The 24,951-nt window shown below is 47.2% G+C and overlaps 1 protein-coding gene across 2 annotated transcripts in view; it reads right to left on the bottom strand.

The window, feature by feature from the left end:
* Window positions 1–23,851, bottom strand: part of LOC129387276 (uncharacterized) — a 50,603-nt gene extending 26,752 nt beyond the window's left edge. The window contains exons 1-4 of one of the 2 annotated variants that reach the window (XM_055076103.2): window positions 23,313–23,851; window positions 11,730–11,826; window positions 8,530–8,792; window positions 689–1,571 (exon numbers count right to left, since the gene is read on the bottom strand). In XM_055076103.2, coding sequence (XP_054932078.1) covers window positions 689–1,571; window positions 8,530–8,792; window positions 11,730–11,826; window positions 23,313–23,728 — 1,659 coding nt within the window. In that variant the 5' untranslated portion in view covers window positions 23,729–23,851. The remainder of the gene's footprint in view (window positions 1–688; window positions 1,572–8,529; window positions 8,793–11,729; window positions 11,827–23,312) is intronic. The other variant, XM_055076104.2, reaches the window with a different exon arrangement.
* Between the last annotated feature and the right edge of the window lie 1,100 nt (window positions 23,852–24,951).

Genomic DNA, 24,951 nt, shown 5'->3' with positions numbered 1-24,951 from the left:
AAATTGGCTATTTCATAAATACTTTGGGGCAAAAAAATGCTTCAATGCGTTCAGCAGAAGCGGAGTTATTGACAGTCAAACACGGCTCCCGCGGTGTTCCCGTTCCTTCTCCTATGCCTTGCAATGCGAGATCTACGGCGAAGTGCGGCGTGCCCACAACTCTGCGCCTTCTAAAGGTCACCGTGGCGCGCAATTCGAATTTCAATTTGTTTGTTAAAGTAGGCACGACCACTTCCGATTTCGGTGCCTAAGACGCGCTAAACCTAAGCTAAACACGGTTGTCCTAGGCGAGCCGCAGTGCGCGTAGCCAGTGGACTAGTGGCGGCATCCCACGGCGCCCATGGTACCTACGCTGCGTAGCCTACCGCAGCTACCAATAGCAGCCGCGTATGGGAATCTGCTTTATTACGAAATGAAGCGTCCAGAAGAGAGTGAGGAGCAAGCTGCTCCCTGAAAAGAGAGCGTTTGAGAGAAAGGTGACTTCTGGCTCCGCTCGCAAGTTCCACGCACCGCGTACGACAGCAACAGTTGGCTGAGTTCACAGCATCGTATGCGACTGGCGGGCTGTGTTATTTCACCGAGCCCGAGGGGTGGTTCAGGGCCCCTTTAACGTCCGTACACCGAGCGCGTACATTTCAGGTGTTGCTAAGTTGTCTAGTTAAAACGAAATACAAGGCAATTTACTCACCTGGAAGAACATGTAAAACACCATGTCCACCAGACCTCGAGCGATGAAAGTTCCAAGCAACCCCATGTTCACTGCTGCGGGATATTCGCGGTGGAACACAGGCCACAATAACGCATACGGCGGGATCGCTATCTCGCGTGCCACTAGAAGGCGGTAGACGGGATTGGTTGCCAAGTGTGGAACATGCGCGAGGTTCCCCCTGTGGACGTTCGTGGAATCCTTAAGCACCGTTAGTGTAGAGTCCATCGCCGTGGTGTACAGGTCCAGAAATGACCGCAGTTTTTCGATTTTTAGCTGAGGTACGAACGCGTAGAGCGCCTCTAGCTGCTCTTGCCTGATGGTCAAGTTGAAGGCACCGAGGGATAGCGTGTGCGCATATTCGTCTATACTGGAGGCGATATCGGTGTCGTGGCCGGCGACGACGTCCACGAGCGCTCGGAGCACGTGGGCGTAGATGTTGAAGATGGCAAGTCGCGATGCGCTGTCAATCTTGTCCTGCTGGAACTTCCGGGCAGACAGGGGCAAGGCAGTGTCGATCAGGTCCGTGCACTGCGCCCTCACGTACCGGTCCATTTGGGAAAGCTTGCCTTTTTCTTTCATCATAGCGTGCGTTAAGCGTCGCGACGCAAAGGTCATCATCTTAAAGACCAGGTACGCGCCTAGGTAAAGCTTTAAGCTAGCGGCTTTCTCCGGACTGCGTAGCTCGTCGAGGAAGTGGGAGAACTGCTCGAGCTGCAGGCACACCAAAATGTCCGGTGACCATTCCTGTGATCGGTCAGGCAGGTGGCGATTTACGGCCCTTCTCAGGTCTGCGTTGCTGTAGTTCATGTACTCGGGTATGTAGGTGACCGCGTATTCGTTCCTCATAATGTGCATTATTGCCCTGCAATAAGAGAAGATGGGGCTGCAGTTATATTTGAGGACTACGATATACTGTCTTCCTGGCGGAGATAATGTCGTTCAGTGAGCTCTAGAATTCATCGGATGCGGTACGTTAGTGGCCCGCATACGACTCAAACACACAAGCTATCTTCAGAGGAGATACATGACAGTACGTCTCATGTGGAGTAGCTCTTCTTCAGCAAAGAAGGAGGTCTCGTACCGACCGTGCGGCTGCACCCACACACTGGATTTTCTGCAGCGAGTGTATCACCAATAGATTAAGTTTTCTGATTTGGTAAGAGTAGACGGATTTTCTGCTGAACTAGGGAAACACGTGCTTATAGGATAGAGCATCACATGCCAAGATCGATGCTCGCATCGCAAGTAAACTCTAATATTGCAAAGAGCGTGCCGCGGCATCGATCTGGGCACAGGATGTTGGCCTGGAGATGTGAGGTCTAAGTATTTGAGCCTGACGTCTCCATAGCCAAGAGACCTAAAGGCGCATTTACACTATGCCGACTCGACACCGACGACGAGAAGAGAACGACATGATAATGACGTCGATAATTGGTCGACTATGGAGCATTAAGAGACACTCTGTCACATAAGGCCGACAACGCCGCCGACGCGACAGACGACAACGAGTAGTCGCAGTGTGACAGGATTTCGTGACGTCGTCACAGACAAAACCTGCCTGCAGACTGTCGCTCATTCACTCTTCGTGAAGTCGGCCGCAGAGCGAAAACATCGCAATGACAACGCGATTTCCGCAGCAGCTGTGGAGTTATATGCACTTAATCGCTCTCAGAATTAATCGAAACATGCATAATCGTCAGTCCTTGGTCGAGCTAGAGCCGCTGCCGGTTTTGTTCAGCGGAGATCATACGTGCAGCCCAGGGGTTCGTGCACATACTTCCAATACCTGCCGGCCTGAGCTAACGGCCCGGTCAAGCTATGCCGACAGGAGGCTGATTTCGGTTTCCCCAGTTCAGTGTACCTCACTAGTGTTCATAGGACCACTCTGACTGCATGCAGTCAGCACATAAGAGGCGGGAAGTGGCGAGGAACACTGCAAGCATGAACCTGCTACTAAAATCAGCAGTCAGAGCAGTTTGCGAAGCACTGCGACTCATACACAGTATCTGTGTGACGCGACGCTGATTTTATGTGCAATATCTATGTATTGTAGTATTTCATCGGTATTTCATATCAGCGCTGCATGGTTTCCAATGTTTCCGAAGCAAACCACGAGCGCCGGCAAATAGGAACAAATGCGCCCCGTGCACCGTCGTGAAATGTTGTGGTGCCATCTAATGAGCAAAGAAGCAAGCAAGCATTCATAATGGATGGCTGCTGAGATTTGACCACGCATGGAATCTCAGAGCACATGTCCAGCTTATATAGCCCGGAGTCGGTTGAAAGCATCCCCAGAACGCCATTTTAATTCTACGCTTCAAGGAACCGGGAAAATGAAGCTGCCCTAAGGTACGCTGTACCTGGAGCTTCGCATGCTGTCGCCCACTTGCGCCGCCGACTCGCTCTTGCCATGTGCACGCAAATGCATTCTTTAAAAAAGTTTACACACTTTGGGGCTTGTCTTGTCCCACAACGATATGGTCATCTGGCTTGCTTGCGTTTCCTTTCTTGAAAAATGTGCGCTCGCTACTTTCCTGTCGAGAATGCTGTGTCACGACAATAACGCGCATGGCGTTTGTGATCTAGAAGTTCTGGTCTCGCACTGTTCAAGAAAAGAATCGGGCAAATTGGATGACGATAATCGTTTTGGGGCAAGATATAAGCCCCAAAAAGAAAGGGGGGGGGGGGGGCAAACTTTTTGGGTGTGTGGACCACTGTGAAAGCGCTACGCCTAACATCGCTTTGTCTACTTCGGGCGTCGGGACCCATTGTTGAAAATTTTGTGAAAAGACTTTTTGTAATGTTATTAATTAAAAAAGAAAGCACATAAGAAATCTACACGTAGAAGCAGCTTTGCAGAATGCAGTACAGGAGGAGGCAAATATACCCAGTAAAAAAAGAACTCTCGCAAGTGATTTGTGTCCCAAGCTTTTTGCAACACTTCTCAACTTGTGGCAGCACCTCGAAGGTGAGCATAACTTCAAAGTGGAGGAGGAGAAAGTGACGTTTGACACGTACGAAGGTTAAAAACCTCGCTTGATTATACTTGCCATATGGCATAATGTTTCGCATATGGCCCCCTTTCGCCCCTGCAATAACTCATTTGACGACCGGTCGTTCGATTGACTGTGCGAGAAATATAATTGATGCCCCTAATAAATGTCGGAACATTTCTTTCTCTGCATTTGGTGCTACGCACTGCAAACATACTAGAATGGTACTAGCAATAGGTTTCTAACCATAACATGCTACACTCCACATTTCGTAAAGTTTTCACGAAACAAATAGCCTGAGAGCTGTTTTACGTAAAACTTGCCCATACATGTTAGACCACCGCAGTGCCTGCGATCACTGCAACCTGCTTGTTTGGTGCTTGTATCAGAGTCCTCGGGACCTACATTTCAATTTGTACCCTTGTAACGAATTAGTTGTGGACCGCTGAAATTACACGATAGATGTGTTGGTGTTTCTACTACCTTCATTTGAGAGTTCATGTCCTGGAAATATAATGTGGAGAACGACACTTGCAGCCATTTGTTGGTTCTACTGGAAGAAAAAAAAATCTCCAGGAGTGTTCAGGCGGTACTTAAACGGTCACCGTAGTGGAAAATATGTTAATTCCCTACAAGGAAGCGCAAGCGTCAGACTAAAGTGCACGGCAGCAGCCAAATAGGCAGACACTGCTTTGCAGCGCTTGAGATAACAAATTCTTTGTGGTATTTTAGAAGAACCACTATGGCTATCTGGAAGAGCTCATCAAATGCTTTCTGCACATGATACCAAAGCGCTCGCCGGTAGTACATGTCCCTGTGCAATATGTTTTATGCTTGCCAATCATTTCCTGTGTCCCAGGGACCTAACTAGGGGCGTGAAAATATTGGAAACTCTCGAATAACAAACCGAACAGTATCTAATTCGATTCGGTCTTCTAACACAATAGTCATTATTCTTAAATGCGAATACTTCTTGAATATTTCAAAACGTCAACTGCGCCAAAGCAAAGATAACGTTGGAGCGAAATTACGGTACACATTGAAGCGGGCAGAGATATAAGGTTAAATGGGACCGTGTTTGCTCTGCAGAAGGTATGGCCAGTGCAACCAGCAAGGCGGAACCTTAGGCTAGTCCCACTACGTCGTTTTCCTCGTGTTGTTGGTGATCGTCTTCTTTGTCGCTCTCGTGGCACCGTGACATAATCGCCGGCGGACAAAGCGCAGACCCGGAGCCTGCTATCTAGTGACCCCATGGTAGGGCTTGAGACGACCCACGTGGACGAGCTCCCATGACGTGGACGACATGGAAGTATCCGCTGGAGCTATTTCATAGGTGACAACACTGAGTTGTAGACGACACAGTAAAGGCCAGAGTACTGGAACAGCAGTGTTCCGAGAGGTCTACACGCCGTGAGGGAACCCAAAGAAGGACGACGTCGCCGGCAGACAACTGGACACCACGATGACGGTTGTCATAAACTTCTTTATTGCCTGCGACTCAGAACGGCGACCGTAGACAATCCGGCGTGCCTTGGCGGATGTAGCTATGGCGTCGCGAGACCATTTGGCAGAAGCGGGACGAAAGGCAATGTCGGGTCACATCCAAAAAGGAGATAGAAGTGGGAGTAAAGAGCGGTATCGTGACGTCAAGAGTTGTACGCGCACGTCACAAATGGTAGGGCGGCGTCCAAGTCACGAAGATCTTAGACATACATCGAGAGCATATCTGTAAGTTCGTTTCAGGCATTCATTGAGGCCGTTCCGACAAGGGGGAGGGGGGGGGGGGTATGCTGTCGTTACCGTGTGTTTGATGGTGTCACAAGAGCAAGGTAGATCGTCGATAACCGCAGATAAAATTATGCAGATCCCACGCACTCTTGGAATCGATGTAAGCAAAGCTTTCCGCGCTGGATGCTTTGATTGACGATAATTAGGGGTGATGTTGACGACTACAGCTTAATTTTTTCAACATTTAGTCTAACACGAGAGGGGCGAGTCCATGTTAAACGTTACATTGCGTGCATCACTGCTGTTTGTCTGCGTAGTACACAGAACACACAGGGAGAATGTTTGCTTGAGGCGTTGTTGATCGCCATATTTCACAACCTCTGAGAAGGTGGGCAATTGTCATTACTTCACATGGCACATCCCACCGTGGCAGAAGTATTGTATGTGAAAATGGGGCTGTACGTGCCAAAAGCACAATCGGATTAGGAGGCACGCCGTAGGGGTAGACTTCGGTATAATTTTGTCACCAAGATGTTCCTTAACGTGTCCCAAAATCCAAGTTCACGTCCATTTATTTCGCCCACGTCAAAATGCGGCTGCCGCGGTTGAGATCAAATCCGTGGCCGCTAGCAATGCCATAGCCGCAAAGCTGCCGCGGCGGGCACAGAAACTTGCATGGTCCAGACGACACTGAAGTGTCGCCTGGACCATGCAAGTTTTCGCAACGGTAGCTTATCACTGCAAACACTACTTCACTATCACAAGCTCACTCATCAGCCCTGTCAGCTGCCATTCATTCCCAGCATGCTCTGCGTGTACCTCCTTTTACGACATAACGCAATGTGGCCAGTATAGCTGAGTAGCAGGCAAGGTCGGAGAGGGAATGAAAGAAATTCATTTTTAAAAATCTGCGCAACCCTCAAACCTGATATTCTAAAGAAATGACGGGAGCATGCAGAAGAATACTCTAAGGAAATTTCATTTATATCCCCTGACCTCGCAAAATCGTAGGAGTTGACTTTTAAGGCGTGTTCAGAAAAGACTAGAAAAATCAAAACGTTACTTCGCAAACCGTATGAAGTTAATTGCGGCAACGTTCTCCTTTTCCTGAGGTAAGCGCATTGAAGTAGTTAGAAGTAAAAGCAATGTTTGAAAGTCAGTCTTAGGTGAGTAATTGTAGTAGTCTATTCGTGTTGTACCTTCAGCGCATGTCCAGCATGGACAAAACAAGGGAAACGTTAATAACTGTTATAAAGTGTTTGAACAGAAAAAGTTCGCATGCAGAGTTATAGCAAATTTTGGCAGTGTATCCATGGATTCAACCGAAATACAAGTGGAACCAGCCCAAGTGCTCGCAGCGCGATCCTATTGACTCACACGCCCCCAAGATGAGAATAAGGATTATGTTTTAGGGGTTTGTTGGGCCCAATTACACTGGAAAAGAGGGAACGGAGTGGTTCCCAGTAAGGTAAATACTGGAGGAGCACTCAGTTTTCTTATGCCAGCCACAAGTTAAGCATAGTGCAGAGAGAAGGCCTCAACAGTACTGTACAGGCAACCTCCCTGAAAAGGAATAGCAGATAAGTGGGTTCGGAGAGATAAAGATGAAGAATACAACGAGATGACTCCCACTAAGGCTACTACACATGTGCCTCTGCAGCGGGAGGAGCAATATGCGTAGTAGATTTAGGAGGAGTACTGTCAAATTCTTTTTTGGGTTGTACAGCACATGCGTTTTTTCCGGTGCTTCACTATTGGGCCTGACGCAGAACTTTCCTGCTAAGGTGACTGGGAAGTCGAGTGGCTGCAGACCGATTAATAATGACACATCATTACTGCAGTGTTATTGTCATTTTTGTGACATATTTGTTTCGAGGCTATACCGAAGTTGATTTTTATGACTGGTTGGAGAATACGCAAACCGGGTGCTTCTGGAATGCACTGCTAAGAATCCTAACCGCGCGCGGAGCCGATGTCATGAGCCACGTCGAACTGTTGCAGACTAACTGAAAGATACGTCGACACGGCTGTTCGCAGTTTAAGATTACTTCAATGGCTTTGCTTTGCTTGAGTCTTCATAGCACAGCGTGCCGTTTGATGCAGATAAGATGCAACAAAGAACAATGCTGAGCTGATGGAGGCGTTCAACCTAGTATGCTGAGCTTCGGGGCAGTCAGAAGCAGTCAGCTAAACTTTCTGTTGCTGATCTGTATCCACTGCAGAGGTTAAGCTCAATAAGAGATCGTTGCAACTAGATGGAAATGCAAGTTCCAGAAACTTTCTAAGCTCATTCCAGCAGAACTTTTTGTTGGGCTAGTTGGTGCATGTTACTGAAGTACTAAAGCGCCAAACAGACTTAGCTTAGTCTTAGCACAGTCTTAGCTCATAACTGTTGGCCTCGCAAGCCCATTAAACCGCCCCTATGGCGCGCGCTTAAGTTATGAACTAGAGCTGCGTGTTTCGTCTTCCCGATACATAGTGCGTTACAGGTGCACAGCATGATTTTCATGCCGGGTGAAAGGGCATGGGCTTAGCAAAATCAAGCCCCTCTGGTTAGCGCCTAGTGATGCTAGAACCACCAGCAGGAAGTCAACAGCCTCATGCAAGTACTGTTTCTGTAGTAAGTGTGAAAACGATTGTAAATCGATCTTGATCTCACACCATACATCGAAAAGGCTATATGGGTGTCAGTTAGACAAATTGACACCCTCATTATCTTTTAAGGGTGCAAATTATTTTACTGCAAAGGAAGACCCTCAGCGGGATTTTTCGTTCCCGCGAAGGTACCTTCAGCAAGCTGAATATTGCTAAAGCTGAATGCTTGCTGAAGGAACTTGTGCCGAGGTTGTCAGCTGGTCGCGCAACGAATAAAGATAAAAACGATTACCAGGACGTAAAACTGCGATGTGCGCCTGTATTTCACAAAATTTTTTCGGCATGTACGCGCAGCTGGTGGTGACAGCATCGAATAGAGTTGCTAATTGAGCCCCTATAACTGGGCATATTCTACACCGTTTGGAAGGTCCTGCCTGAGGAACACTCAATGGTTTTTTAAATCTACCATATGAGAAGAAGAAATACGGAGCTACACAAGCTTACTCGTGCGTGCTGACGACGTCGTGGATCATAGAGTCGTAGGACTGCCCGGTGGCACCGACGCGTTCAGCACAGAGGCGCAGAAAGTCCGGAAGCTTGTCTTCGTTCGCCAGATCAGAGGTTATCGCGTTCCATACGAACAAGCCTGAGTCGTGCATCACATAAATCACGCTCTGTCGGCGCCTGCGTGGGTGTCGGCCTATCGCGAATGTCCAGACAAGCGAGAAGCCGTAATCCAGAGACGCCACCGCCATAATGTCCAGAACCTGAAGTAGAGACCAAAAATTCCCATCGATGAGGACGCTCGCGCGGACCGTTCACCACAGCTCAAATATTTGAAATAATCTGTGGAGCCGAATCCGGCACTGGAAAAAACGTGCGTATCCACCTGCCATCCTTGAATATATAAGGCCAAAAGTTTTCCTGGAGGGGTGAAATAAACGCTATACAACTGGTCATATTCTGCACGTCGTTTCGAAGCCTAGCGATTGTGCCTGCCGACAAGACGGGAAGACGCGGGAATCCTCCTCACTTGACTCACGCGAACGTTCATTACACTGTCTTGAGGATCTCCCTATATTACTATGACATTGTCTCCGGGGTTGGCTCATTTCATTATTTCGCTGTCTGTTGGATCGGCCCACTTTAAGAGGCGAGAAACCGGCATACTAGCCAAACCACGCGAACGGAGGCCTAAAAGGCGTCACTTAACAAGGGAGCTAAGCGCTTCAATGTCTGTGTTTGTTGCAGTCAGAATATTTAAGTAACAGTTGTTGCTTCATTGACTAATGCCGTAGAGAACAGATCCGGCTACCCAAACACATAGTACAGATGTGCCAACGCATAAGCTGACATGTTATGCGAGTGCTGTTCTGTGTTCTAGCTGTTCGGCAGGACGATGGTGGTGGCGGCGTCTACGCCAAGCAAAGGCCGGGTGGGCTGCGAGTACGTGGCTATGCGGGGCGTCCTATTTGTGGGCTGCGGATTATTTCCACCACGGGAGATCTTCAGGCTGTACCCAAAGAGTGTACTCGAGGTTTTTCATGCATTCCACCCCATCCCTTCGGAACGCCGCCTGTGCGGGGGACCACATTTACCAAGTCCCCACGGTGGACAGGGCTTGTAAGATATGACACATTTTGTTGTAATTATCCAGCGTCACTTATTGTTGAGATTAATCTGGCATCCGGATCCAACCTGTGCGCTCGATCACTGCTCTATTCAGCTTGACCTACTAACTTCACCTAAACTTTATTCAACGTTCAGCTTTAACTGTATAATCATACGTATAGGATATTAGCGACGACGAAATGGAGTCCTCTGCATGATTTTGAACTCCTTCGACTTCATAAAGGTCAACTGAGTGTATGACGAGCGTTATTGCATTACACCTGCCTCCTGTGTAAGCGTTGCTTGTGGCTTTGCGAACATTTAGCGATTCACTCGGCGCAAGAATCACCGTAGAAGGGCATGTGCAGTAACATATCTTTTTTATTGCCTCTTACAGGCTTACGCATGCCCCGGAGAAAAAGTATTCGGACCTGGCTGGCACTCTAGGGCTGTTGAATCGCACAAGCTAGTGGAAGCATCGTGAAAGGGAGAAATGGTCATCGACCCTAATGCAGTACGAAGCTACAAAGGAAAGCACTTTGGGCTTCTCAGCAAGAATACTTCGCAGTTAAGGAAAAATTAGTCCTGGTCCAGCTTTCCTTTGTAACTCCATGTCGCAATCGGGTGGATGAACTTTTTTTTTTCATTTCACGAATGTAACTTTAAATTGAGGACTGCAGTCCAAACTCGGCACTGCGAGCTTTGCGATGCACGGCAATTACAGTTTGTGTGTCCGAATCAAGACTAGATTCAATTTTTTTTTTTCGGTGAGCCCGTCGACGATTTGTTTTTGCTCACAGTTACCTGTGCATGTTTATTTTGATGTTCACATGACACAACTCGTAAACTGTTCACGTCTGAGGTGTTCTTAAGTGGTATGCATCCGCCGTTGACAGTTCTACTAAACTGCGATCAGTCAGGGCATTTGTGCAGGAAGGTATGGTAAGTATCAAAACATAACATTCCTACGGGGGCATATATTAAACTTGCGTTAGAGCACGTATTTTGGTTACGTGTAAGCCAGAAGTGTTATGCAATCTCTAAGATCCAGCTGTCACCCGAGTGTCGCAGGAAGAAGAGAAAAGATAGCTGAGCGACAAACTCGGTCCCCGTATTGCTTTGTGACGTCGAACCTCAACAGGCCCCTTTCGTAGGGAATTACTCAGTCTCCATAAGAACGGGACAGCCGAGCCCGGGTATCGAACCCGCAACCTCATGGCCCGAAGCGAAAAGTCTTACACAACAAAGCATCGCGCCCGGCAGCATGTAGTCGCAATAAACACTCCGCTGTAAATGGAGAAAGCAAAACCAGTACTTCGAAACAGCGCTTTTTTTTTTTTTTTTTTTTTTGCAGCGAAGCTGTATTTGTCTACGCGATTCGTCCGTCCATCTGTCGCCTGCACGCCGAAAACTCCTCCGACGCAAACCCGTGTACATGCGCGCAAAAAAAAAAAGAGAGAGAGAACGGCGCGCGACTGGCTGCGCAAGTAGTGACGCTGTTGGTCTCCGTAGCAGCGGAGCACGCGAGTAGTAGTTTCTCTCCGGTTCCGAAATGTGTATACGCCAAGTGTCATGCGTACTCCTGAACAGAAGGCAGCTTTCCAACAGCAACGCCCCTAGCAGAACCGGGAACGGGCTCGTCGACGCCGTGCCGATGCTGCAGCCCGGGCAAAGAACAGGCTAGTGCAGCCGGTACGAGCAGCAACTGCGTACCGATGAACCGGCAGCCTACCCAGCCGTCTTTTAATGAACTGTTGGGAATTACCCAGTGATAAACATCAGGACCACGCGTTTTAGCTTCGCTGCTCTTTAATTTTTACCTGGAAGGCATTCTTCGAACCCATGTCGTATCATAATGATCCATAGTGAATTTATTATCTATTTATCATAGTGAGTCGAGCTCTCGAGTGTCACAAACACTATTCCAATGTACATCGCCGGCATGGATGTACAGTTTGATGAGTCCACGAAAGCCTTCATGTGCCATGGTCGCAATTCCGACACCAGAAGTCTTTCCTATATTTCCCGGATGATCGCGCGAGTAAGTGACAAAGAGGCAGACATGCGCAGCGCTGACTAATCGTTCGTCATACCTCGAAGGCACTTGAGTGAGAGCGCTTCGGCCAGGTGAGTCCAAGGACACGTAGGAAATCGCCAATGGACTCCTCGTTGTTAACTTCTGCGTGGCAGCTGCGCAGGAAACGGTTCAGAAATACGATTTTTCTTTAAATAGCGGGTTTCAAATACAACCGTCAACTTAGGCAAAGCTGACACGTGAGGTAGTAATGAGAAACTGGGTCTGATTCGCCGCAATCTGGTCTTATTATTTGCAAAGTTTGGGGTCAACCGGTAGTTAAGGGAAAAGTAAAGTTGCCCTGGAGCTAACTTGCATATTTTCATTATAAAAACATGTCAGCATAAGGACACACAAACGTCACGAAGCTAACTAAAATTGAAAGTAGTTGTTTGAAAATCACACGACAGATCTGTGCATTACAAAATAAAAAAATACTTTTTTTCGCAGTCCATAAAACTACATGACGAAGAGTAAATTTTACCGAAGGTTTAGGGCGCGACTATGAGTATATTTATTAAACTTGCGTAAGTATCAAACAGAGTGTAAATATTCAAGCCAGTCAAATTCCGTACAATATGCACAGTATTTATTTTATCATGTTGTGCAGTATCTCAAAAGTTTGTTTGTCACAGTAACAAGCTCAATCGCTATTGTGGCTTCTCGCGATATAAATATTGTTACAAAGAGGAAGCCCGATGCAGAAACGCATGCACACGGTGATCGGACAGTGATTGATGGCACCATGCGGTGGGATCAGCTGTGCGTGCAGCTTCGGCTGGGCTTGGGGCTGGATATGGCGAAAACCGTCGTCTGTTCGAGAACGGCATCGAGGACCAGCAGTTGCGACAGCGTCGGGCGACGTGACCAACGCGGCGACAGCTGAAGCATATAGGTCGGTCATCCGGTGTTCGCCACTCTGTCATGTTGCGAGAACCTCGATGGACTCATTGATTTTGAGTAAGCACGAGCGAAGTAAGTTCGGTTGGCCGGGAACTGACCGCGGTGCAAACTGACCGCAAGCCGACATTGGCGAGTTCTTGGCGCACAATAGCCCGAACAAGGGGAACCGGGGCGCATGTATTATTGAAAACTGGGTACACAGCCGCGGGACACATGGCTTCCAGCTCATGGCGATCAATCTTCGTCAGCTGCTCTGAAGCTGCTCTGCCGCGAAGGAGAGTCCTGTCGGTCTTCGCAAGACGACGTTGCAACCGTATTGGGAAGCCGCGCAAATGATTGACAGATACGACGGCTGTTCACCTGTTCGAAACGCTTGCACTCCGTGATGATGTCAATAACCGAAGTACAGTTCTTACAAATGAGTAAACTGAAGGCGTCATCTTCTATACCTTTTAAGACATGCCCTAGTATTTCATATTCCGGCATTTCCGCGTCGCCCTTGCAACAGAGTACCAGCAAGTCTTGTATATAGGTGACGTAGCCTTCGGTGGACGTCTGAATTAGAGATGCCAACTCTTTCTTGGTGACGACCTCCTGACCCACTTGTTTTCCGAAAAGATTTCGCACCTTCTGCTTGCAAGTATCGCAGTCACGGTGTTCGGGGTTTTTAAACCACACTTGCGCATTTCCCGCGAAGTGAAAAATTAGGTTCGTCAGCATAACTGTGGGATCCCAAATTTTGTGGCTGCTCAACCACTCATACATCTCCAGACAGTCGTTGAAGTCGGCGCCATCAGTACCGCGGAAGGCTCCTGGATCACGCGGATGCGTGAGTACGGCAGTCGACACAGTCGACGCAAGCGTTGCCGAATTGAGCACCGTCTCCTACGACATCGGTAAATAGCTGAAGCGACTGCCACTGCGAAACTCCGTTGAGTCGTTACACCGCACCTCCAAATGTCACGAAGAGGACGATTAATGCCAGGCACGTACACAAGGGGGGCTCGCCCCCCCCCCCCCCGAAAACAAAATTAAGACGCATACCCCCACCCCCTCCCCGCCCACGCCACCACTTCACACACACATTCCTAAAGCGCCGCCAAATCAATGTTGAGATTTGACAGCTATTCCGCGGTCAACATTTTGCGCTTTTTTCCCTCCTTTTGGATGGAGGTAGTTATCGGCGTCTCCTGGGATGTGAAGGCCGGTTTCCTCATCAATTCGGTGCCCGCGCGATTAACTCGAGATGCATTCAGTTGTCATCGTCTATTCAACGGTCGCACACATCGTTGTTGCTCCGTTAGTTCAAACTTCTTCGTTTAAACTGATCCAGAGACCAGGAAAGGGATTCAGTGAGTGGTCAGCTGGTCTGTGTGCACGTGGAACGAGTTGCGGCCAGAGAAAATGCCGTTTGCGTTTAACTTTTCTTTTTGTTTCATTATTTCCTCGAGTGACTGCGCGCCGCGACGCTGACAGTTCCTCGGAACCCGTGATATACCCGTGATATGGGTTAGATAAGGTGTAAAATATTGCGAGACAGCGTCCATCGTCACACCCTGCAATAACCCTTAAAGTCATAGGCACTATGACTGTCACCCGTAACTTTTCAGGTTTTTCCCTAATTGTACAGCTCTTTTCGTGCAAAATTGCCAACTGGAAACTAGAGTCGCAAGGATTTGAGAAATTAAGCGATCGACTAAGGGAGAGAGCGAAGGCAACAGCCAAATAGGAAGGAAAAGCAATACGAGTCGGTTGTGGCACTGAACTTGGTAGAGCGGTAAACGAGAGATCCAAAAGAACTGAGATTGTTCCGCAAATATATATTTCTGTATAATTCTTCCAGAACTAATTCAAAAATGCACTACTATAGTCGTATACAACAAGTCTGCAATGAAGCCCTGCCCACGCCCTCATAACCGCCAGCCACTGTTCCTCCGCGAGACTTCAAATAATTCGTGCTTCAAACTTTTTCTGTTACCCAAATAAGGCGGTAACTACAAAAATAAAATTATTAGCTCATAATTTTATGCCTTTTCTCTCGCCTATTATAGTGGAATGGGGAATGCCTAATTCCTTATTGAACTGAAATAACATCCTTGCTTTGTTACAACTATTTGTTGTGAAGTTTCACTTCAGTTGGGCAGTGAGGTTTCATGACTAAAATGGTTGCAGCAGTGAAATGAACTGCACCGCAGACTTTTGAAGACTCCATACATTTTGTCCATGTCTATTGCACAGCTCATTCCTTCCTCCGATGAAAAGACTCTTCAAGAACAGCAGATGCTCCGAAGGTATCAAGTACGACGCCATTTTGAAAAGGCCGCATGACGACGATTTTGTATGCTTCTGTGATTGGCTGATGGAGTAGCCTAACTCCGCGCGGTAAGCTTTCCTTTGTTGCCAACTGCTGTATTTTTTTTAAGTTCTATTCTACTAAAGTAATATTTATTTTGCACTTTCGCTTCTTTACTTGTCCTTCGCAGTGTTCTCTCTGCGCTTATTTCCTGCGCGAGTCCATTTGACGTTGTTCTTTGTTTGCCAAGTAAAGGAGAGGTGTATCGCACAGGCGTACCTGTAAAATACACCTTATTTCATTTATCTTTTGTCGGTTTACGCGTATTTATGGCGAATGGTGGACGTTAGTCACATATGTACTAATAAAGGTACCCCCCCTCATTTGCATAGAAATGTTACCCTGGGTTGCTCCCGCCCCCCGAAAAAAAATCCTGGGTAGGTGCCTGGTCGATGCACAAATGAATATAAAACTGTCTACATAGGGAAAAAGTTAGTGGTAATCGCGCAGGCTGGTACAAAGGTCACAGCTCCAAGCTACAATTTACCACTTCCTCTTCGTCTCTGTTGCGCCCACAGTCCTGTAGAAATGCACCGTAACAATATAGGTTTTAAGCTCGCCTTACATGGGAGAAAAATGGTATTGTAGTGCGGATGAATGAACGCGTGCAGCAGTGGGACACTGTCTGGGCAGTAGGTGCGAATGCACATCGCGAACTGCTGACGCCGGCTGAGAGTTTCTTTGCTGTGCCCTTCGTGCGGTCCTTCCGCCTGCCGTTCAAGGTTAATAAACCCACTTTCAGTGCACAGAACAGTGTTGGCCGTATTCTCATTCGCTCGAAAATAAAGTCAATCGCACATACTCGTTTTTACACGGACATTTTCGCCGAGTGCATAAAACACAAATCACTATTCACTTCAACGGCGGATTCCAAAAACGAGATTATGAGGAATACGTTTCAACACTTCTTATCAACAAAACATGTTGTGAACTTGCCTTTTTCAACGTACTTTACTTGAGGCAACCTCAAGCCTGTGGTGACTCGCTCGCCCTGCTAGAGAGATTGCGGTGACTAACCGCCTGTCTTTCACGATCATTCATATTGCCTAAACGCGCGCACATTTTCGAGATCGATCTCACCATGCTGCAACCTGGAGTCGAAGTTCCCGCAGCTTCTCAACAGCCGAGATGAAGCCAGCGCGTGGCCTACTTCACCTCTGAAATGGAGCCTTGGCTACTTGAATGGGCTCACACGTCAAGTAGCTTAGTTCGAGGCTGATTAAAAAAATTTATCCTAGATTTTTTTCCAATGAAAGTATTACGTTTAAAAACAGCGAAAAGGCGTGCATCGCACAAGAGAACAGAGAATGGGACACACCCGGCGTTGACTTAGAAGTGCGTTTATTGTAAATAACACGGTGGTTATTTGAAGCCTTACGTCAAACGTGCGCGCATGCTCGATGTGAATAAAAGCACTTGTGAAAAAGGCCCGCAACACAGTTGCCGAGAATTTTCGGCATGTTAAAAACAACCCGACTCGTTGCAAACAGAATGCAGTAGCTTTGCTGTTATTGTTCAATCTAGAAGCGTGAGCAAAGAAGGTGAACAACGCTGAGCTACCCGTTCTTGAAATTTTCTTTGCGGCGAATACGCAAAAACCCGAAGTCCCTTTCAGGGCAATTGTGTCCTAACACCACACCTGGCAGATAGTTGTTTCTACGTGCTTAAACATTTGTCGACGCTTACTGTGGCAGACCCGTTCCTGGTTCCTCATTCAGAAGAGATCGTAAAGTTCCTAATGAAGAATAACCCAAGATCATTTTCCCGTTTAAGCGTGGACGCAGAAGATTTGTTTTTTTCCGTCCACATAACACGCTCCTGCAGCACGTCCAGGAATACATTGAGGAGGGAAATTATGAGCGCGTATTTCTAAGTGAATGAGGAATGAGACTGAATCCTTTCTAGAACTCCTGTCTCTCTACCTCAACAATACGTACGTTGTTTGGGAATGCCAAGCATATATGCAAAAGTCTGGTGTGTGTGTATAGTTGCCTAAGTAGCCTCAGGCATAAGTAATATTTCTCTTAACCGTGTTGAGGAAAAAGTGGAGAAACATTCGGCCAATGATTTTATACGTATTTTAGGTACGTAGATGATCTTTTTGTGCTTGTCGAATCCCTCGAACCTGAAAGTGTGCCAGGTGTTCTTGATGTTTTTAAACAAAACGATTCTGGACTCAAATTCACGCATGAAGTCCCAAACATAGCATACTGCATTACTTATATTTAAAGCTAACCTTCCAACAAGATCACCTGTGTTGGCAGTACTCCCCTAGAAGCGAAGAGCTCCTGTTGAACTACAGGTCATGCCACTCAAAACTTGTAAAAAGTGGGATAGTAGCCGGCCGTAAGGGTATGGCAGTCAAGAAGTCTTGTCATAATAAGTGGAGCAGTAGTCTCGAGGCAAAGGTACATCGATGCAGGGAGGCCGGTTTCAAGGACTGGGTCCTTCTTTCATGTGCAGGCAAAATCCTCAGGAAGTTAAATTCCTCCAAACGCGACTTGGAGCAGCGTAGAAGCCCGGTTGAAAGGAGTAAAAAAGTAACGGTAATGCCATACGTTCATTCTCTCTCACACAGGTTTAAAAAAGTAGGTGCCCGATATGGTGTCAAAGTTTGGTTTCAGCTCCTAATAAAGTTGGTAAGGTGGGAGCAGCTGTCCGAAGAAAGAGAGAAGGAATAAGAAAGAATACATGCCGTAAAAGCGTTGTGACAGCGTTACAAGGGAAGTGGTGGAAGCGTACCACATAATGAGAAAAGGTAATGGGCTTGCTAAACAGGGTTGAACAACGGTGTTAATCTCCCCCGCTTCCACGAGGCAATGTTTTGCGAATGACCAGTGTTTTAATTCACATGGAGCATGCGCGCTCGCTTGAAGTAAGGCTTCAAAAGGCCATCGTGGTTTTTTCCTATGAGCGCAGTTGTAAGACAGCGCCGTGTGTGTCCCATCCTCTATTCTCTTGTCCGGTGTAACTCCTTGTGCCGTTTTTAAACATTATGGAAAACCACCAATTCGCCCAATCTGCCGTTCTTCGAAAGTATTATGCTGGGCTGAGTGTTGAGGGACCAATCTCAAATAAAACTTGCAAGGACGTCCAGGCTCAATCCTTAAACAAGTAACACTAAGATACACAACTACCAGAATTTCTACGTCAAAATTAGGCTTCTTTATCTCGTGGGGAGTGTGAGGAGAGCGCTACGGCTACTTCACTACAGGTTGGACTTTTATTGTGCCCCTCCTTGGATGGCGGCGGTGTGCCTTCAATTTCAGGGCATCATTTGCACTCCAGAATATATTTTTTAGAAAAGGCTCCTGGGGAAAACCAAGTACGCATGCACTGATAGCACGTGAATTCGAGTACGTGGCAACTCCAATCAAAGGGCGCACACGGACTATTTTGTTTGACTCACTTATGGCAAACAGCAGTTGGAAAACCCCGACTCATCGATGAGCTTACGCTTCCATGTTATTTTGAGACGAATCCGTCGTTCCCTTAAAAAACTATGTACTACTCAACAACGATCCGAAGACTTTCCGAGAAGTGCTGCACCAAGCTAAGTGAGTCTTCTGTGGTGTAAGGAAGGATGTAGCTTCCATTCAGCAGCTTCAATAAAACTTGGTGCTGGGCTAGTTAGTGATGCATTCTTTAAATCTGAATTGTTCAGTTTTAAACTGAACAATTGAACTGAACAACTGAACAATCACCGAACTTCAATTTTTGAAGAAGGCATCACCAACTAGCCCAGCACCAAGTTTTATTGAAGCATATTTCTAGTACAGTGGGCCCATCTTTTTGTGTGTTTTCTCCTTCGGCGTCTCACGTGAAGTCACCCTCGTTCATCAACCTTCTTCTGTGTCACATCGTCAATGCCACTTGCCGCGCTCGACGCCTAGCCTTCTGCCTTAGGAAAGGCTGGATTCGAGATGAAGTTGTCGCGCTCTTCCGCCCTGTCAAGCCTTCCTGGGGCCATGTTAAAAGACTGTGCAAGATTCTCAGAGGAGAGATCTGGTGCCAAGTAAGGCTCTTCCAGGACTGGCTACACCTGGCCTGCAATACCCAATACCCAGAGTGGCTCGCTGCACGGATGTATCGCACCTTCAAGTCCCAGGCTGCTAAAATCACAGAGGTAACTTGATCCTTCTTACTTAAGCACCTTCTCAGTGATGTTGCAAAGAATGAGCGGGCACCGAAGAAGGCAGTTGTGGTTGTAGGGGATGTCACGATCCCTGAGAAGGTCCAGCAAGTTTTGCAAAAGGGGCCAAAACACGCTGTTGATACATTTGTGCCAGCTCACGATCTGCTCGCCACCAATGGAAACATTGTCCAGAAGGTCAAAGAAGAAGACGGTGAGAGGTGCCTTCTTGAGGGAGTAGAGAGCATCGCTAAGATTGTTCCCAACACGGCCCGTCGTACCTCGAGACGTGTGTTAGACGGCATTGTCGCGTATTTCAAGGAACACAAGCTATCTCTTTTACAAGCGGACAAACAGGGAGGCTTCGTCGTCATGCATGCGGGCATTTACAAGGAAAAAGCCTTGCAAGCAGTTGAGAAGAACTTTGTGCGAGTGAAGAAAAGCGATGTGCGTGTAAAAACGAGGTTCATGAACTTCTGTAAAGAGTTGGACCTGACAAAATTAGCCAATGATATCTCCAATTGCAGAGGTAACTCCATGAATGCTTTCTTCAAAGCTAAAACTCACAAACCTGACATCCCTTTTAGCACCATTATTAGTGAGAATGGAACCTGGCAGCAATGTGTCAGTCGCTTTCTACTATGTAAGATTAAGTCGATAAAAGTGAACGATTCTTTCATAACAAAAAAATCTCAAGAACTTACAATCTTTCTCCAGAATAACCGCCGTGTCGGTTATGCTTTCTGTGTGGATGTGGAGGATTTATTTTATTCCGTCCCTGAACCTCAACTTTTAGTTACTGTGAAGGAGTCTGTCGAAAATTCAGGCGAACTCTCTTTTCAGGCTACAGCAGGAGTGTCTCTTGATGATTTTTTAAAGCTTTTAGAATTTTATCTGAGTTTCACTTTTATTCTTTTTGACAGGCAGCCTTTTCTGCAGCGCCATGGCATTTGTATAGGGTCCTGTGTTGCATCTATCTTGTGCGAAATCGTTTTAGCTCATGTTGATCGCCTTTTGGATCGATATTTTATTGGAGGCCCGGTTTTAAAGGTTTTTAGATATGTCGACGATTTTTTTATCTTTTTAAAAGCTAGTAATGACATTTCTTTTGAAGACTCTGTACGACAGGTCTTAAGTACTTTAACGACCATCGTAAAGGCCTAGCTTTTACCCATGAACTGCCGCAAAATGGCGAGATACGTTTTCAAGACCTCAGGCTGAGGATAACTAAGGGACGCACCTGTTGGGCGTATTTCCCACGTGCAAAGAAAGAGCGTTTGCCCTATGAAGCGTCTCATTCAAAGACCGTGAAAAGAGCAATTGCATCGCTCTGCATGGAATCGGCGCTTCAAAAGTCGTGCCCGCACGAAATGCTTTTTAGATTTGACAATCAGTTTCGCAGGCTTTTGGCCGTAGGCTTCTCTTGCTCGGTCCTTGTAGCAGTCGCTGAAACCCTCCTCAAGAAATTTGGTCCCCGACGAATGAAGGCTGCACCTGAACGCGTGAAGACCAAACCTGAGGTGACGCCTTACATTCACAAGGTTTCACACAACCTCAAAAAAGTGGCCAGCATGCCACTTGTTTTTTCTGCGCCAAACAAGTCGGCGAAGCTGTGCCCCCGCATCTGCGGTGAAGGTCAGCGCTGTTGCAAAAAGCAGCATGAAGATGTCTTCGTCAGGTGTGCCCTAGGAGTGGTTCACTTTATTCCCCTGTCCTGTGGAAAGTGCCCTCCTTAAGAAAGGGCAGACGGGGCATTGCCTCAATGACCGCTTAAGGGAACACTCTCAAAACTTAACAAAGCAAGACAAACTTGCGAATTCAGTTTCGCATGTGATGGTTTGCAAGTGCGTGCCCCGGTTCAAAGAAGCAAAGGTTCTGGGCAGAAGTGCAAGCGCGAAAGCTAGAGTTTTGCTGGAAGCTTTCCACATACAAAAAAAGGCGGGTCTGTGCATCAGCGATGATTCAATAAATTTGTACTCGGCTGAGCGCACACTTCTGGAGAGATTTGAAAAATCGTAACATATGGTTTTTCTTCAATTGGTCATGTGCTCACTTCTTGCTGCTTAGGTGTTCTATCTTCACTTCCCGTAACTGTTTGCGATATTGCGATAAAGAAGGCTGGCGCAGTTCGGTTGTGCGCATGTGTTGTGATTCTCTTAAATACTGAACCCTTTTCAAAAAATAAACCAGGTGTCAGTAGCGTTTCCTCGTCGTTGTGTCGTCTTTTCACCGTGTGTTCGTCCTTTTTAGCGCGACCTCCAGTTTTAAAGAATTCAGCAGCTGTTCCGCGCTGTCGGTTGACCCATATACTGGCAAGCTTAACAGCCTCGTTATTGTCCACGCCTAGTTTGGCATTGTTTCTGCGCTCTCTAGCATTTTGCAGGTTTCGCTCGCAGAGTTTCGCAATTGTTATTTTAGGGAGAAGAATTACGCTCTTCAACTTCCCACAGACGCTGTCTTGGCGACAGCCTCTGCGTGACAGCACTACTTCGAGATGGCACGTACCATCCATGCATGAAACGCATTGCAGCAGCAATTATGCAGGCACATAACACAGTTCTTGGCGTCTAATTTGCGGAAACACTTTGCAGTTAAGTGCACTACAGGCCACGCTGGTTGAGATCTCAATACTGCCCCAATACTCTTAACGAACCGAACAAATTTACGGTTGACTTCAATGACGAATTCCCACCGCGAAATTTCGAGACGGATGTTTCGAGAGCTCGTTCAATGCACTAGATTTGAGTGTCGGGGTGATACTTTGGAGATTTCACATTACATAAAAATCAGCGTTTTATTGCTTGCGGTTTACTCGATAGAACATGAATGAGAAATTCACAAGGATAACGGAAATGCCCTATCCTATTTTTCACTCACCTCCTAAGCAAAAAAATATGGCGAGTTTCACATTAAAGGCGACGCAATAAAAGTGATGGCCAGGTTAGGCGTTGCTCTGAACCGCTTTTAACGGTGCTCTAACAATACGCCGTGGCGACATCTTCCCGTGACGCAGCGTGCGAGCTAAATCAGTCGTCTCAACGCTGGCATAACCAGAAGTGCCGCCAGCGGCGTCGCAGGCGTCCCATCTTGGTGGTGAACATGTTGCAAGACTATACTCGTGGAAAACTTTCTGTGGGAATGAACGGAAAGCTAAGGACGCGTGGCTGCTGCACATGTGTTACGGCGGCAAGTAGTCCGGCAGCGTTGACAGTGCTTTTAGTTGCTCGTAACAGACTCTGGATCGACGCAGCTACCACGTGCAACGGTATCGCGTTTGCACAGACGCGGAAGGGAAAAGCCCCAAAATAATTAAATTATTTCACTAGGACGTGTGTTCTGTCTTATTCAATTGTTAATAAAAGGTGTTTATATTTTGTCTTCCACAGCCTAAACTAACGGAGGTTAAAACGCCGGAATAATTTCAGAAGCGCTCTGACTTGTGCGCGCTTTGCCTCCGTAGCTTTTCATTCACTGCCCCACATAGTTGTCCGTAAGTATAGACAGAAAAAAAAGCAGTCACTACTTGCAGCTTGAACGAAGGACCCTGCTTAAACTTTACAGTCTACACCGCTGAGACGGATCAGTGCGGACAGGTGCACAGCACGAACGCTTGTGTTTGTGCCCACAACATTTGTCGAAGCAGCAGAAGGCGGAACGCTGCCGTTACTCAACTGCACTGCCGCTAGAGCAGAACGGAACGATGCTTCTCATTGGCATCGTCGTTTTTGAAGCCAAACGCACTGCGCGTCTGTCCGCTTTCTGGAACCTAAAGCACTAACCACAAGGAACAATTTGGCGATGGACTTTCGGCCGTCATGAATAATACGACGTTGAGGCCAACGCTCACTCAACACGTACCTCTGCCATACTACATCATAGCGCCAACGCCGAAAATTCGTTGAAAATTTTTTCCTTGTGGTTGAGCCAGTCATACGTAAGCCGCGCATCGAGATTACAGCACCGTGGCGACTACAGCGATGGCGAAAACGTGCCTCGAGAGTCTGTCTATATACTATCGCTATAAAACATGGCAATCTACCACACATCTACAATGCGGTCCCAATTTACCAGCTTTGATAATCTCGAGCTTCTCTAGTGACAGGGAACCAATAATGTCTACAGTTAGTTGTACATTGAGAGAACATTCTCAAACCGACTGGTAGCTTGTTTGCGCCAAGAGGAGAAAGGCCGTTGCCCCGTCAGACGCGCCTCACCTGAGGTACAGTAGGGCCAGCTTATCACGGGTGGTCTGATGGCGATTCGGAGTCAGCGAGACGCCCGTCACCAGTTCGTGCATCAGATCCTTGTCCCGGGAGTTCCTGTACTTGTAGGTGACATATGCGAAGTCCGTCTTTCCACTGACCCATCGGCCACAGACGTGCTGGTAGAAGTTGCTGCACGGGTCTGCACCGGGATCCATGGCGCGCTTCATGTCCCGCTCTAGCGACAGGCACTCGCTGCCCTTGCAGCGTACCAGGCTCAGGCGCAACCCGATCGGCACGGCGACGCACACGGCAGCCGCGATCAGACCCACGGCGCCCACGAACGCTGCGTGGTCAGGTCGCCGCACACGGTGGTCCTCCGGCGCTGGCAACGGCGCGCCTCTACCGTGCTCTCTCCGTGGTGTCATAAACCCCACCTGCGTTCGCTGCTACTAGAGGCTCTGCTGTTAATATCGTAGTGTCGACTCTGAAAGGACGATCTTCAACGCAAACGTTCTAGACATCGCGTGAACGGAGTGCTGCGTGCCCGCGTGCGCACCATCTATTGAAGAAATAGCGATGGCGATATGGTGACCGTGGTTGTGAACTATGGAAAGTTGCTTTTGCCCTTCTGCCCTCGACGAGTGGCACGTAACCTCTATATATAGATTTGCCACACAGCGACAGCTAAGTGGCACTTTATGTACAAGCTACAGGAAAAACTGTACGAAATAAAAATTTTTATTTATTATTTATTTACAATTACAGCATACAATTACGCTCCTACAAACATACACTACAAGCAATCATGCCGATACTTGAATTCAACATAGGAAAAAGGACATAATGCATGAAAAAAGGAGCAAGTAAACTATATGAAGCAATAAAGCGACGGACAGCGACCGAAAGAAGTACTAAAAAAGGAATAAATCTAAAAGATGTTTCGGCTTCCCTACGGAAGCCTTGCTGACAATGGGATGAAGGAAAGTTCCCGGATGCTTATGTAAGAAGCCTCTCAATGAATTTTACTGCGTTTGATGTGAGTGCAATGGGCGCAATGTTCTCCAGTACATACATTCCTTCTTGTTTCTTAAGCATATCATTATTACTTTGGCGAGCTTCCAGTGCAACGGAATACAAACATATTTAATTGAATAATTCAGAGGTCTAAAAGAACGTTAGGCGATTCCTGTAACAATATTTTTAACATTGCATTTGTGACACCATCAGGGCCAGGGGCTGAATTCGGTAAACATAGTGCAGTCTCATTTAGTTCAGCTAACGAAATTGGAGTAGAGCCATCCCAAGGATCTAATGTAGATTGAATAGCCGGAAGCCTGGCCGTAAATCAATTTTCCAAGCCTTCGGCAATCTCTTCTAGGGAGGCGCTCAGTTCCTGCGGGGTCAAAACAATTGAGTCTAATGTTAAGGGTGTTGGTAGCACCTTCCTAGCACAAAGGAATGCAAACGAAGCACGCTTATTTTTTGAATTAGATAGATAATCGTAATGTCTAATATCGTATTCCTCTTTGGCTCGATTAATATTGCGCTTAAGTACACCAGCGTGAAACTGATCATTTTTCCAATTTGTCGGGCACTGATTATGCAGAAGCATTTTCCAAGCGGCCCTTCTTTTTCTATAGTCCCGCGT

This window comes from Dermacentor andersoni, chromosome 2 (genome assembly GCF_023375885.2).
Source record: "Dermacentor andersoni chromosome 2, qqDerAnde1_hic_scaffold, whole genome shotgun sequence".
Lineage (NCBI taxonomy): Eukaryota > Metazoa > Arthropoda > Arachnida > Ixodida > Ixodidae > Dermacentor > Dermacentor andersoni.
Note: the sequence above shows the minus strand (reverse complement) of the source record. Positions and strands in the feature narration are given on the sequence as shown.